The sequence below is a fragment of the Phyllobates terribilis genome, unplaced genomic scaffold (assembly GCF_046119375.1).
Source record: "Phyllobates terribilis strain yellow unplaced genomic scaffold, ASM4611937v1 Scaffold_5__5_contigs__length_657084704, whole genome shotgun sequence".
Classification (NCBI taxonomy): Eukaryota; Metazoa; Chordata; class Amphibia; order Anura; family Dendrobatidae; genus Phyllobates; species Phyllobates terribilis.
This window is the reverse complement of record NW_027362765.1, coordinates 25,409,590-25,425,069: the sequence shown is the minus strand read 5'-3', so window position 1 is coordinate 25,425,069 and position 15,480 is coordinate 25,409,590. Positions and strand designations below refer to the sequence as shown.

The following is a 15,480-nucleotide window of genomic DNA, read 5'->3' as shown; positions in this document are numbered from 1 at the left end:
TTACACCTCCCTCTCTGTGTGTGAGCCCAGGTGACTTGCAATGAATGGGCTCCTACCTATGCCCAGAAACCCAACCCCTATCTGCTCCTACACCACTGGGTGTGCTTCCCCCTCCCCACTCCAGCCAGGGACAGATGCTGTCGTGCCTGCACTTCTGTCTCGTGGGAGCACCGTTGAGCTGTCCCACGGAAATGGTGTGTGTGTGATGCATGCAGCCTACTGAGCCCTGGTCCACACCCCATCCTTACCCGAGAGTGGGATATCACACCTCTGGCAGAGGTGCAATACCCCTGCAGCGGCCGAACCCTCGGGGTGCTACATAAACCCCTCCTGACCCCACACATAAACTTCAGCTCATCCAGCACCATGACAACCAGCACAGCAGAGTCCTGCATCCACTGAGGTCCCTGATCATGTGACCCCCTGACTCCTCCCCTCCTGTTACCTCATCACAGGTCCTGTGAGCACAGAACAGCCATATATGTGGTGGCGGCTCTGCAGGTGGAGGTATGTGGAGAGACCCCACTACTGGGCGCAGGGGGCAGTAACCCCTTCAGCGCTGAGACTGTTGTTTTTCTGTTACTTTTAGGCTCAATAACATTTAGTTCCTTTCCCTCTGATAGATACATACCACCCAACTATGAAAAACAGGGAGTAATGAAACATGTTTACTCACATAGTACAGTACCACCATCCCCCCCACACTATGGCACCACCCACCTCCTAATAGATAAACCCTCCCTTCCCCCATTCCTGATACAGATACAGGTGACCCTGGGACACCGCACCGACCTCTGAGATCAGTTCCCCAGTCTGGAGATGTGGATCCGGGCCGGGGGGCCGGTGCTATAGATGTATGAGGGGCTGTTATCTGCGGTAGGAGCTGTACATTGTAATGGAGACATTCTGGGGACAGATTATTCCAGAAGTAGAACGTCTTATCTCTTTAGTGAATGTCGCTGTATTTTATCTTGTTTGTTTTCTCTTGATAATTTAATGACATCGTTCTAGGACTCCATTGTTAGGCTCCGGCTGTCATGGCGATATATTGGGATGTGTCTGTGGGGAGCACAGGGCTCCCCCTCTCTGTGCCCCAGATATATTGGAGGAGGCTCTCCATCTCTGTCTTTCTGCCTCAAATAAAATAATGGATTTCCTCTGGGTTCTCTGGTTTCTTCCCACATTCCAAAGACATACTGATAGGGAATTTAGATTGTGATCCCCAATGGGGACAGTGCCGATAATGTCTGTAAGCGCTGTGGAATTAATGGCGCTATATAAGTGAGTAAAATAAATACAATAATGGATGTTTTCTTTCAGTTACCTCAGATATATAGAAGATGTCTTCTCTCTGTCTTCATCAAGAATGGAGAATGCTCTCTTTCCCTCTTGCTAAAACTGTGATATTTATTTTTCTCTTATAGGGAACCTGTAAGGTCCCCATTCCCTCCAACCCATCAGCATTTACATACTTCTGACTAAATTCCCAGCATGACCAGCCTTGTATAATATTATTCAGTTTAATGTTTTAAAAAAGCATTTATAGGGTCCTCTTTCCAGTGCTAATTAGGGCTTTGACAAGTCATTGTGGCATTAGTTTCACCACGATAGTCGGCCCTCTTTCCATGTTATCATACCCCTGTGGGCATGATAACATAATTTCCACCAGTCGTCATTGCCAGCTCATGCAAATCTCGTACATGCATGGCACTCATTTCAGCAGCGTCACTGCGACTTTGTAGTCAGGAGTACGTTTCTCAGCTTCAAAGGCGCACTGCGCATGACGGGAAATTCAGAAGAGCCGTATTCTGAACTTTTTGATGTTCAGGCACTCTATAAATTAATTGAACTCTTAGCAGATCTGGGCCATAGAACGAACATTTTGTTTTTATATATATATATTTATATATATATATATATATATATATAAATTATATATATATTAAAGACAGCACCATTTCATATTACTCACTAGTGGGTGCCAAGCCTCTAAACAGTCTGTCCAAACTGCTGCATGTCAATAGAAAAAATATAAAGAGGCAGCACTCCATGAAATTTTTGAAAAAAAATGGACTTTAATGAGCCCAAAGGCGACGTTTCGGTTCACAGAAGCTTTCTCATATATATATATATATATATATATATATATATATATATATATATGGGCCAGAATATTATCTTGGAGTTCCATGAAGCCTGCTCCTGGAAGATTACCATTTTCTCCCACCAGCTGCCATGGTCCCTGCTTCATGGGGAATATTGCTATATTGTGCCTCTACATCTATGGAAGCCAAATAGTATTGTCCTTGTTCTCTTAAGACCATATCATCTAATTTCACCAAGAGATCTGCTGTATCCCTGACATACTTAGGCATCGAAATGACAAAATCTTGTTTATTTAGATCCCTGTGTACTGACTACTGGAACTTACTCCTGACACTATAGATCGTCCTCTAAGCAAAACCGAAAGAAATGAACTTGAGTTCACACAGTACCGGGGGCGTGCGCTCGGCATCGATTGGCTTGTACTGCGCATGCATCAGTACGGGGCGTTGTTTTAGACATCCTGACATTTTCTGAGGCCCAGGGCACATGTAAGAATCGCAATCTTGTCCTCTTGTGTCTGGAATACCTGCGCATGCGCCCTGGAAGATCCTGCTGCCGGCGTACATGCGCTATACACCATTTGTGGACACTTGTTCTCACTGCATTAGCCCTCTAGCATTCTGGGAGTGTGTGATGTCATCAACATGGTCCCTTTTATAGAGTGATAAAAGCCTTCAGCTATACACATAATCAGCTGCACATCTATTTCCACTGTCTATAGATATTAGCTGACATGTCTCCTCACCATACTGTGTTTTTCTATCTCGTATTGTTTGGGTTTATTTTTAAATGGATTAATAGATATTGATATTTTAGGGGATTTCTTTGTTGGCTGTATATACAACAATAGCAATAACCGTGTTGGGAAGTAGAGACATACACCGACCCATAAGTGTCCTGTCTTGCTGGAATGGCGCCAGCTCTGCCTTCCTCTGTGGATGACGCTGTTTAAACTGCTGTGTTCATCTTTTGGACCTAGACTTCTTTTACCTAATAAAGAGTTAGTTACTTTCTACATGGCTGTGGGCTCATGAACATTTCTTTTCTTTGTTTGTTTGATGTGTGATCTAAAGTATATAGGTTGTATTAGTAGATGTCAGGAAATAAAGAGAATGTAGTAAAATAGTAAAGATAGTAACACAATAATTATCCCACACGACTCCTGTGCCACCACTGCTTGAGTCCTCCTCCAGTCTCTGTATTTCCTGGTCTGTCCCAACAAATGTGAGACACCTATGGCCAATTAGTTCCTGAAGCAATAACCATCATAGCCAGTGATTGGGAGAATGGAGGAGATGACTTGGTCAGCAATTCAACTTGTATCCTCTAGTCTCGTACGGACTGGAACATAACACCTACATGTTCTATCTCCTCATATGTTTCCTCTTATTATCTCCAGTTATTGTATTATTACACAGGATTCTTTGTGATGTTACATTGGTCTCATCTTCACATCAAGGTCACTACGATATCGGATCTTCTCAGTGGAAATCTTCTATATTTTGACAATTTTTCTGATTTACCCATCAAGGTTGGATATGGACAAGAACAAAATGGCAGAGAGGATATTACACCTCACCCTAGAGATCCTCTTCCGGCTTACTGGAGAGGTGAGAGATTCTGATGTCACATTACATCATTCTTATCTATGGGAATAACAGATGGACAGAACTGGAGAGGTGAGGACTCTGGAGATGTCTGTAGTGAGATTTATTATTGTTTCTCTCCATAACCAGGATTACACAGTAGTGAAGAAGACCTCTAGAGAGCGCTGTCAGCCCCCTGTGTGTGAGGGATGGGGAACCCTGAGCCCTATCACTGTGCCTCCACCTTACCCCCTGATACATGAGGACGTCAATGACCAGAAGATCCTAGAACTCACCTACAAGATGATTGAGCTGCTGACTGGAGAGGTGACACTGCTGGGAATTCTGGGACATTATACAGTAACGCTATAAAGGGATCGGGGGGATGACGGTATCATTGTATGTGTCAGGTTCCTATAAGGTGTCAGGATGTTGCCGTCTATTTCTCTATGGAGGAGTGGGAGTATTTAGAAGGACACAAGGATCTGTACAAGGACGTCATGATGGAGGTTCCCCAGCCCATCACATCACCAGGTAATAGACTGGACTAAATACACATGGCCTAGAATTATCTGAATGTAAAGAATGAATTCAGTCTCTGTATGTGTTTTCTCCAGGTGTATCCAGTAAGAGGACAACACCAGAGAGATGTCCCCGTCCTCTTCTTCCAGAGGACTGTAAACAAGAAGATCCCAATGTTCCACAGGATCTTAAGGTAGATGCAGAGAAGGTGTCATGAGATCTCCCCTATGATGTGTAGATGGCTGTGAAGGTCTTGTGTTCAGTCTTGTTTTATCCACCAGTATTATATGTTTTATACTTGTGTGATGAGAATGGTGGAGATGGCAGGATTAAGGCTGATCATAAATGTGACTTCTCCAACTGTCTGTGACTTTTACAATATTTGTTTCAGGGTAAAGATCTGACCCATAATAATACTACTGAAACATATGTGAGGGGGGATGAGTGGTATAAAGAGGAGATTTCTACAGATAACCGTCCAGGTGAGTAGTAACCACTAAATATAGATAAGTCACAGATTCTTCTCAGTCATCAGCTTTCACTGCTTTGACAGCGGCGTAGTCCAGGCATATCACAATTATGTGATCATCATTCTGCCATTAGATCCCTACATGTTCCATTCTAAACTTTTCCAATTACTTTGAGCATTGAAAGCCCTACCTCTATAGTGCTTAAAACCTGGCGGATCCACCTACCCTCTGAAATTAGAAGATGCTGACCCTTAGCTGTCCAGATCTGTAGACTACAAAGCCAAATGTAGAATGTGCTGACAAGTTCGAAAATAATTTGAAGAAAAATATTATGAAGGTCTCTAAGAGAAAGAAGAGAAATCATGCTGTTACCTTCCTAGAATCCTGATATCTTATTGGATGAATCTACCTTCTCTTCTGTGCTGCTGAATGTGCTCATATGGTCCCTATAAGACCAGGTCCAGCCTTTCTGGCCAAAGTTCACTTTTATGATTAATAACATTAAATGTGCAGTGAGGGCCAAGTGTGAATTTCTCTACAATTACAACAGAGTTTCCCTTTATCCTTTTAAAACCAACTAACTTCAAAGAGGATTGTGGTAAACTACACAAAAAAACATTACACCAGTGCCATGGTATATCTCTAAGCTGTGCTTGGCTGATGGCTGTAATATACATTTATTCACACCTGCAGGACATGTGTTGGCATGGCTTGAGCCCTGGTTTCATGGCATCACTCCATGTCAGTATTTCCATTATGTTTTCAATCATAAAGAATTTAGATTACTGCACAATCTCTCCTGAAATGTGGAGCACTAATACCTTCTCTACTCTTCTGGCCAAAACTCTTAGTAGCTCCAGTTGTCTATCATAAATGACTGCAACTCCAGTGTAGTGTTGTAATTCTCCCCTGAACATATGTTCTTATTGGAAATGTAACATGTTTTTTCTATTCTATGTCTCCTTTTCTTACTAGTTCATTCTGTATGATGTGTTTGATTGTGGTGTGATCTGCCTGCCTCACTTACAGTATACTAGTCTGCTACTCCCTGGTAGTCTTTAACCCCTTCACGACCTTTGATGTACCCATTCGTCATGGTCGAATAGGGGTTCTTGACCTTTGATGTGTGCATAAATCATTGCGATCGTGCGTGGCACAGGAGCTGTGCCATCAGGAGTTCGGATGATGTGACTGCCGAGATCCGGCTGTCACTGCCAAGAGTGGTGCCTGCACCTCCCCCAGCTGTTTAAATGCCGCAATTGATTGCAGCATTTGGGAGGATAGGAGAGGGGGCTTCCTCTCCCATCTGATTAGCGCCCCTGCGACATCATTACAAGGGCCCGATCATTGTCATGGCAATCCGAGGTCGTCATGACGACCTCAGGGTCTGAGAGTCAGAGACCTATGGCATTCCTATTAGACCATGACAGGAGGGTGGTCTAAGAGGCTCCTGTCAGTGTAATTCATTACAATGCATTATACACGTGACCAGAGCAATAAAAGTTCAAGTCCCATAGAGGGACTAAGTATAAAAAAAAGAAAAGAAAATTACCGTATTTTTCAGACTATAAGACGCACTTTTTTCCTCCAAAATTTTGGAGGCAAATGGGGGGGTGCGTCTTATAGTCCGAATGTTGGGGGGGGGTGTATATATGTGTGGGATGAGCGGTAGCGGTGGAGGAGCGGCTGCGGCTCCCACTGCTGCCAGAATCGCCTGTGCCCGCTGTTAAAGGGCATGAATATTCAACCTCTCTCCATGCCCATGGGCGTGGGGAGGGGTGAATATTCATGCCCTTTAATAAGCGGGCACACGCGATAGCCCGGCAGCAGCAGGAGCTGCAGCGCGGCTACACTGTGTGCGGGCTATGAAGGAGCTTGAAGTCACTGCTCCCCACGCACACAGTCCCGGCGTGGGGAGCAGTGACTTCCGGCAGCTGATCTCTCCTTGTGAGCCGCGCATGTCAGTGCCGTCATGCGCGGCTCACATGTAGAGATCAGTGCGGGCAGACAGGACGCAGCGCTGGAGGAGAGAAGAAAGGTGAGTATGAGTGTTTTTGTTTTTTTTTCTTATGTGCAGTCTGATGGGGATTAGGGGGACCATGCATACCAGGGTAAGGATGAGGGGACCATACATACCAGGGTAAGGATGAGGGGGCCATACATACCAGGGTAAGGATGAGGGGGCCATACATACCAGGGTAAGGATGAGGGGGCCATACATACCAGGGTAAGGATGAGGGGGCCATACATACCAGGGTAAGGATGAGGGGGCCATACATACCAGGGTAAGGATGAGGGGGCCATACATACCAGGGTAACGCTGAGGGGGGCATACATAACAGGATAAAGATGAGGGGGCCATACATACTAGGATAACTCTGAGTGGAGCATACATAACAGGATAAAGATGAGGGGTGCCATGCATACCAGGATAGGGAGTAGGGGTGACATGCATACCTGGATAGGGATTAGGGGTGCCATGCATATCAGGACAGGGATGAGGGGGCCATGCATACCAGGACAGGGATGAGGGGTGCCATGCATATCAGGATAGGGATGAGGGGTGCCATGCATATCAGGATAGGGATGAGGGGTGCCATGCATACCAGGACGGGGATTGCTGTGCCATGCATACCAGGATGGGGATGAGGGGTGCCATGCATACCAGGATAGGGATGAGGGGTGCCATGCATACCAGGACAGGGATGAGGGGTGACATGCATACCAGGATAGGGATGAGGGGTGCCATGCATACCAGGATGGAGGGGTTCCATGCATACCAGGATGGAAGGATGTCAGGCATACCAGGATGGGGACCACGTATAAAAGGAAGGGGGGGGGCATATATACCAGGATAGGGGATATTGTCAGAATTGGGGGATATTACCCCTATACCAGTGTCAACAGAAGACCCCCTCACCCTTAAAAGTGCATCATGAACACATTTTTTGCTTAAATTTTTTTTTATTATTTTCCTCCTCTAAAACCTAGGTGCGTCTTATGGTCCGCTGTGTCTTATAGTCTGAAAAATATGGTATACAAATCAATAGTTATATTTATGTAAAAACAAAGATAAATAAAAAAAGTACACATATTTGGTATCGCCGCGTCCGGAACCACCCAACCTATAAAACTGTCACCCTAGTGAATCTTTTCAGCGAACATCGTAGAAAAAATAAAAAAGTGGCAAAAAACTATTGTAAAGGAAATATATAATCAATAAGGAAAATCATAACAACAGTAAAGTTACATTTAATTGACAAAAGGGTGAAACTTTATAAACCAGTATTGTAAGCACAAAGGGACTTTTGCAGGAGGTGTCAAATCTGGTACCTTAGCAACTTGATTCTGATCTTCAAGGGGGTTAGCAAATGGTCTGTACTAGGCAGAATATTTTTTATTGTCTGTATAGGAAGACACAAGTATTGGAAATGCCACAACTTGGCTCATTGTCCATTCACAGACAGCATCTTTTAAATAGACCAATCCATGTCATCCTGGAAATATGAGCCTATGGTCTGGACTATAAAAAACTGGGTGATACAAAGAGAAGTGTTCAGCTTAAAGGCTGATGTGCTCCATGATTCTTTTCTACTTCCCCCAGGAAAATAGACAAGCACTATATTTTTATATTAAAGCTTAAAACCTTTAATAAAGCTGATCCTTGTTCGCTCTAAAGAACATATAGCCTTTAAGAGAGTGTGTGACCGTTTTGATTGTCTGACAGTAACATAGACTTCCGGGACTCATCACTCCATGCATTTGATGAGTGGTGGCAGCGTACGAAATCTGGGTTTGATTTATGCTCACTTTACAGCCTAAAACAGAGGTTGAGTGCAGGATTGAGTGAGAGGAGATAAATGAACCCCTGTAGGTGCACTCTACGTCACGTGCTGAGTAGTGTGTACGTGTCAACTTGGTGGCAAGCGTTGGGATAGAGTTTTTTACTTCTATTAGTACTGGGTTTAAGCAATTAGTCTCGGTACTAAAGAACTGGTTTCCTTGCAAGGAGTTCACCATTTCTACAAGGTCCAACTCAGTGCTTACTTAGACATACCTGCAAATAGCTTCCCCTTCCCTATTTTCTTTTCTTTTATTTGGTAAAAGGCTGATTACCGATATGGCAGCCTTATATAAGAAGCAGAGTAAGGAAGCCCTGATTAACCTCTATGAGCAGAGAGGAATAGAGACAGTAGACAAAATCCAAGGATCTGCTAATTAGTGCCTTGATAGAGCAGGACTCAGGGCAGAGTGCTGTGGCATCTGGAAAAAGTGGAAGCCCAACTCAGAGGAGCCAAGCAATGAACCTGGTCCCCGAAATAGCGTTTGGGGCTACCAACAATGTGAGTCCTGGAGCGAGCATGGACTTTTCTTTGCAAATGGCCTTACAACAGTTGGGAGAATGTGATGCCAGTATGCGCGTGCAACTTATTCTAAAATGCCAATACCCTGCAGAACGCTAGACCGAGAGAGAGTTCCAGCTTCAGATGGGCCAACTACCCAGGGATAACAGTTTTCTGCTACCCTATTCCCAGGATACAAATCCAAGGAGACCACGCTTGGAAAACTTTCCTGTGATGGAGAAAGATGGAGACTTAGGGCCCCGTCACACTTAGCGACGCTGCAACGATCCCGACAACTATACGACCTGTCAGGGATCGTTGCAGCGTCGCTATGTGGTCGCTGGTGAGCTGTCAAACAGGCAGGCTCACCAACGATCAGGGGTGCAGCGACATCGTGGAAAGAATCTTTCCACGATGTCTGCCCCCGGTTACCAGCCCGCTGAAGCAGGAGCAGGCTGGTAACCATGGTAAACATCGGGTTACTAGGGGCACACGCGCACCTAGTAATCCGTTGTTTATCATGGTTACCTCTCTGCTACAGTGAGCGGGAGGTTACCGCTCACTTTAGCAGGCTCGTAACCATGATAAACAACGGGTTACTAGGTGCGCATGTGCCCCTAGTAACCCAATGTTTATCATGGTTACCAGCCTGATCGCTGCTCCCGCTGGTCACACACAGCGATGTGTGCTGACCAGCGGGAGGGCAATGACCAAAAAATGGTCCAGGACACTTTGCAGCGATCAGCGACCTCACAGCAGGGGCCTGATCGTTGCAAAGTGTCACACATAGCGACATCGCTGGTGAGGTCACTGTTGCGTCACCAAAACCGTGACACAGCAGCGATCTCGCTATGTGAGACGGGGGCTTTAGATACTTTTCTTTGGGGTGTAAGGTGGCTAATGGTCGCGTAGTCGATGGGACGTATGTGTCACAGAGATGGCTGGTCTCTGTGATGTAACCCGGAGTGTTTTCTCAAGTGCATGTAAGCACTAAGAGGATCGTTTGTTGCACCTGGGACTGGGTTACGGGTAGCTATGAGAGATGGGCGGGTCTAGCTACCCATATACCTCACCTCTGGGTGTGGTTAACAGTCTATATAATGGAGACTGTTGTTTGGCACATGGTCTGTGTGTTTACAGGGAGAAGGCCTCCTGTGTATGTTTGTCTCCCGACTGAGCCAGGATACTGGTCGCTACCCCACCCTGTGGGTCTCACAGGCCTGGCTGAGCAGAGATCTGCTAAGGACATTTTACTTTGTTTGCCTGACCTAAAGGCTGTTTGCTTTTCTGTCGGCCTATGGGTTTAAGATGCAATAAACCCACATGAACTTTTAAAGGAACAAGCCACCTGTTTTCCTCCCGTCACACCCAAGTGAGTAAATCCCATACAGGGGGTTTGAAAAAACCTGCAGGCAATACCATCTGCCCTGTGATCAGTGGGCACAGTATTTAACTCCAGGGCTGAAAGTCAAAACCTTGGAAGTTTTTTTACCAGAGATAGATATTGACTATTGCTATAAAAAAGGCTTTAGTCAGGAAATACAACCTCTCCCCAGAGGTATATCAGGGAAAGTTCGGTAATCTCCTGCAGGGATCAACTGATATCTATGCAGATGTCGTGAGCACCTTGAGGACCACGTTCCGGATGACTTTCTGTTACCAGCTTTGAGGAACTAGAGGATCTTATGGTTAAGGATCAATTCATCCACATATGTCCATGGATGTAGGACAGTTTGTGTGCGATCGAGAGCCAAAGACTGCTGATCAGGCTGCAAAGATTGCTGACTCTTATGTAACCAACAGGATGTTAGAACCCCTAAAGCCATCGGGATTCAGCTGGAAGGGAGGTAAGCCAGTTGAGGATCCCTTGCCCTCTGCCAGCTGGTCCGGAAGGCATTCTACATCTACTTCCTATGGGGCCCCTGGGATCAGACATTCTTTTAAAGGGAATCTGTCACCCCCCTGGGACCTATCAGACCTCTAATATGGGCATACAGGTGATAGAAATGCGAATCTATACTTACCCATATGTCTCATATTAGCGGTCTAATTGCTTTGTAATAGCTTTTTATTAAATTAGTTTTGGCAAGCTTCGCGTCCGGAGGACCGAAGAAATCCCCACCTATTAACTTCATTTCCATACCTCCCCCCCCTCCTCTGCGTGTCACAGGGCCCTATGACGTGTAGTTCCCGGCCGGATCTCGCGCCTGCACAATTTATCCTGTACGGAAGGCGCTCTTTCTGCCGTCTGTGTATCCTCATGGAGCAGGAAACTTGTGTGCAGGCGCCGAGAGTCACTTTGCCTTCCCGGCGCCTGCGCACAAGTTTCCTGCTGCACAAGGCTACACAGACAGCAGGAAGCAGAGCGCCTTCCATACAGGGTAAATTGCACGGGGTCCGGCTGGGAACTGCACGTCATAGGGCCCTGTGACATGCAGGGGAGGGGGGGGGGATGGAAATGAAGTTAATATGCAGGGATTTCTTGGCGTCCCCCGGACACAAAGCTTGCCAAAACAAATTTGATAAAAATCTACTACAAAGCAATCAGACTGGTAATATGGGACATACAGGTAAGTATAGATTCACATTTCTATCACCTGAATGCCCATATTAGAGGTCTGATAGGTCCCAGGGGGGTGACAGATTCCCTTTAATGACACACGTCGCTGCTTTACATGTAACAAAGTGGGACATATAAGTGTTGCTTGCCCTGACAGGAGGAAAGGCCCCATTACGACCACCAACCTGCCGAGGCCGTCACCTTTCATCTTATTTGTGGCTGGCTCTGATGTGAGGAATAATGAGAACTGTCAATATATCTCAGTGGGCAATAAAGATACCACTGGCCTCGGAGACACCGGACCAAAAGTAAACCTGGTGCATCCAGAAATGGTCACCCCTGCTGATATATTTCCAGGAAAGACTATGTCTGTACCCGGAATTGGGGGGGTCAGCCCTGCCGTGCCCATGGCCTGTGTGTATCTGGACTGGGAAGCAGGGAAAGGTCTGAGGGAAGTGGGTGTGTCTGACACCATCCCTACCAATGTGCTGCTAGTCACGAACCTGGGCAAGGTTCGTATGCCACTATGTCCCGGCCATGCAAATGAAAGTCACGGAGAAGGTGGAAGCCAGTGACACACTTGAGAGCCTGTGTGATTGAGAAAGCGCACCAATGTGCAAAAATGTACTTATGTGGCAGCTGTGACCCGCAGTCAGGCTGCTGCTTAAACGCAACCCCAAGGATTAGAGGATGAGTCTCAGCATGAACTGCCAGAATAAGAGGACCCTGCTATGACCCAGGAGCCTCCCCACATGGCAGATTTAATGAGGCCCTCAATAGCAGACTCAGCATCTCACTAGGGTTTAGCATTCTCACTAGGATGAGGCCTACAGACTGATAGTCAGAGCTTCCATAAAGCCCTGTTAACCGATGCCAGTCTGGAGAAGCTCAGATGTCTTGCAGACCAACCTCTTGCTGAATCTGACAGAGAGGATATACTGGGACCAGGGAAGGCTATATAAAGAGACTCTTCCTCTTGACACAACTGAGCGTTCGGACTCTGAGAAGCGTCTGGTTGTCCCATCTCCGTTCCGGGAACAGTTATTAAGGATTGCTCATGATATTCCTTTTGCTGGACATCTTGGAATACAGAATATTAAAGCCCGTTTGACAAATAACTTTTGTTGGCCCAAAATGGGGACAGTCGTAGCCAATTAATGTCAATCTTGCACAATTTGTAAAAAGTTGGAAAGACTGGGAACATCCAAAAATCCCCATTAATGCCACTACCAGTTATTGATGAACCTTTCCAGCGAGTGGTTGTGGATATCATAGGGCCTCTAGCAATGATTTGCAGCTCTGGCAAACGCTTCATTTTCACAGTGGTTGACTATGCTATGTGATATCCAGAAGCAGTGGCGTTGTCTTCCATACGAGTCGATAAAGTGGCGGATGCACTACTGACTTTTCTCGTGAGGGGTTCCCCAGGGAGATGTTAAAGGGGTATTCCCATCTCCAAGATCCTATCCCAATATGTAGTAGGTGTAATAATAGTAATATTAGCAAATATCTCCAATTAGAAATGTAGTATATTTTTTATGATTTGCTAATTGGAGATATTTGCTAATATTACTATTACGAGGGTCAGTCAATAAGTAATGCCTCCTATTTTTTTTCTCCTTTTAATTGGCAAGAAATTCAAATGCAATTACATAGGTTGAAAACCACAACATTAACGATTAATTTGTCACTTTTCAATATAACCTCCATCCATCTCCACAGTCTTGGTCCACCGTTTAACAAGGTCATGTATTCCAGCATGGTAAAAAGCATTCTTGGGACCCACCGTGCACAAACTTTTCTGTATCCCAGTTGTCCAATAATTTTCATCACACTGCCTTTACTGAGGCAGATAATGCCTCACAATTCATCTGCAGTCACCCGGCGGTCACCACGAATGATGTCATCGACTCGCTGAATGTTGCTTGGAGTCACTGCGGTTACTGGCCTGCCACTCCGCATTTTGTCAGCCAACGGTGATGGCCCTTCAGCTGTGTTACAGCGACGAACCCATCGTCTAACAGTACTGACATCCACTGTTGCATCACCATACACATTTTTCAGTCTCTCACGAATTTGAATGGGCGTTTCACCTTCTGCATGCAAGAATTCAATCACAGAACGTTGTCTAATACGAACATAGATGTCAGCCATTTTGCAAACTGATACAGTCCTGCTACCTGTTGGTGCAGGAAGTTGCAATTGCTGTGGATTGGAGAAGAAGGTTTGAGGAATTGTGCCAAATTCGAATATTTAACATAACTACCTTATTTAAGGAGAAAAAAAAATAGGAGACATTACTTATTGACTGACCCTCGTATTACACCTACTACATATTGGGATAGGATCTTGGAGATGGGAATACCCCTTTAACTTATCAGGGGACACAATTCATGTCTAACCTGATGGAAAGTCTCTGCAAGAAAATACAAATGCAGCATTTTGGAGCCAGTCACTATCATCCTTAGACCAACGGGCTATGTGAATGTTTTAATGGAACTCTAAAACAAATGCTCAATATGCTGGTGGAGACTGAAGGGAAATACTGGGAACATTACCTTACTCCTTTCTTGTTTGCATACCAAGAGGAACCTCAGGCCTCTACAGGATTCTCCCCCTTTGAACTTGTTTATGGGAGAAGGGTCAGGGGGACTCTTGATTTAATTAAAGACTGTTGGGATTATGACCCCAAAACTCCAGGAGTCTCTGTGGTGGAATATATACGGAGAATCTGGAAGAGAATGCAGAAACTGAGCGACCTGGCTCATGAGAATGTGACCCAGGCTCAAATCAACCAGAAGGTACCGTAATGCCAGACTGAGGGACTATGAGAAGGGGCAGAAGGTTTGGGTGTTGGTTCCTATGTTGTAGAACAAATTGCAGGCTGCATGGGAGGGACCATATACTGTATAAGTGTTTAAATGATGTTAACTATGTTGTGACCTGGATGAACATACAGTGTCAGAAAATTTTTCATGTCAATATGTTAAAAGCTCATTATGATAGGGAGACATGTGTCTTACTTGTCTGCAGCATACCTGAGGAGGAGGAGAGTGACCTTCTGTTGGACTTAGAGGCTGAGGCTCAGTATATGGAGTCCCTGGAGTCAGCAAAGATTAACCCTGAGCTATCCCACAGTCAGAAATCAGAGCTGCTTAGGGTGCTCAGGGAATTCGAAGAAGTCGTCTTCACAGGGAAACCTGGGAGGACTCATTTAGCAAGTCACCATGTAAACACTGGATATCAGCAGAGATGAAAGCAAACATGAAGGGACAGATAGAGGAGATGCTGGGCCTTGGTGTAATGCAAAATCCCAGAGTGCCTGAGCTTTACCTGTAGTGCAGTGTAGTGCAGAAAAAAGACTGTACCACCATGCCGAAGATAGAGGAGCTGTTAGAACAAGTAGGGGATATTGTCAGATACCCATAACAAAAGAGGCACGAGAGGTCTGATTTTATAACACCCATTTGGTCTGTTTAAATTTATGGTGATGCCACTTGGTATGAAAAATGCCCCTACCACCCTCCAGTCGTTGGTTAATGAGCTACTGGAGGGATTTGATGGTTTTGCAGGTGCTTATCTTCATGATATAGCCACTTTTAGTAATTCCTGGGAGGAACACCTTGTGCATCTATCTAAGGTGCTGCAGAGACTTAACACAGCAGGTCTGACGGTTAAGCCAGAGAAATGTCAGACAGCCATGCTGGAAGTACAATACCTTGGAGACCATGTGTGGGGTGAGAGGGAGGCTAAAACCCGAGCAAGGGAAGGTAGGCCAGGCATCATGGCCTGGCCAACCCCACGAACCAAGATGCAGGTAACGTCTGTCCTGGGTAGGGCCGACTAATTGTAGGAAGTTTGTGCCAAACTACAGTTCTCTGTCTAAGCCGTTA

General features: G+C 45.5%; 1 protein-coding gene across 1 annotated transcript in view; it reads left to right on the top strand.

Moving 5' to 3' along the window:
• Positions 1 to 445: 445 nt before the first annotated feature.
• LOC141271768 (uncharacterized) overlaps positions 446 to 15,480 on the top strand; it is a 47,996-nt gene continuing 32,961 nt past the window's right edge. Inside the window, exons 1-6 of the mRNA XM_073681893.1 lie at positions 446 to 507; positions 3,638 to 3,716; positions 3,843 to 4,019; positions 4,103 to 4,226; positions 4,310 to 4,407; positions 4,606 to 4,696. Coding sequence (XP_073537994.1) covers positions 482 to 507; positions 3,638 to 3,716; positions 3,843 to 4,019; positions 4,103 to 4,226; positions 4,310 to 4,407; positions 4,606 to 4,696 — 595 coding nt within the window. The 5' untranslated portion in view covers positions 446 to 481. The remainder of the gene's footprint in view (positions 508 to 3,637; positions 3,717 to 3,842; positions 4,020 to 4,102; positions 4,227 to 4,309; positions 4,408 to 4,605; positions 4,697 to 15,480) is intronic.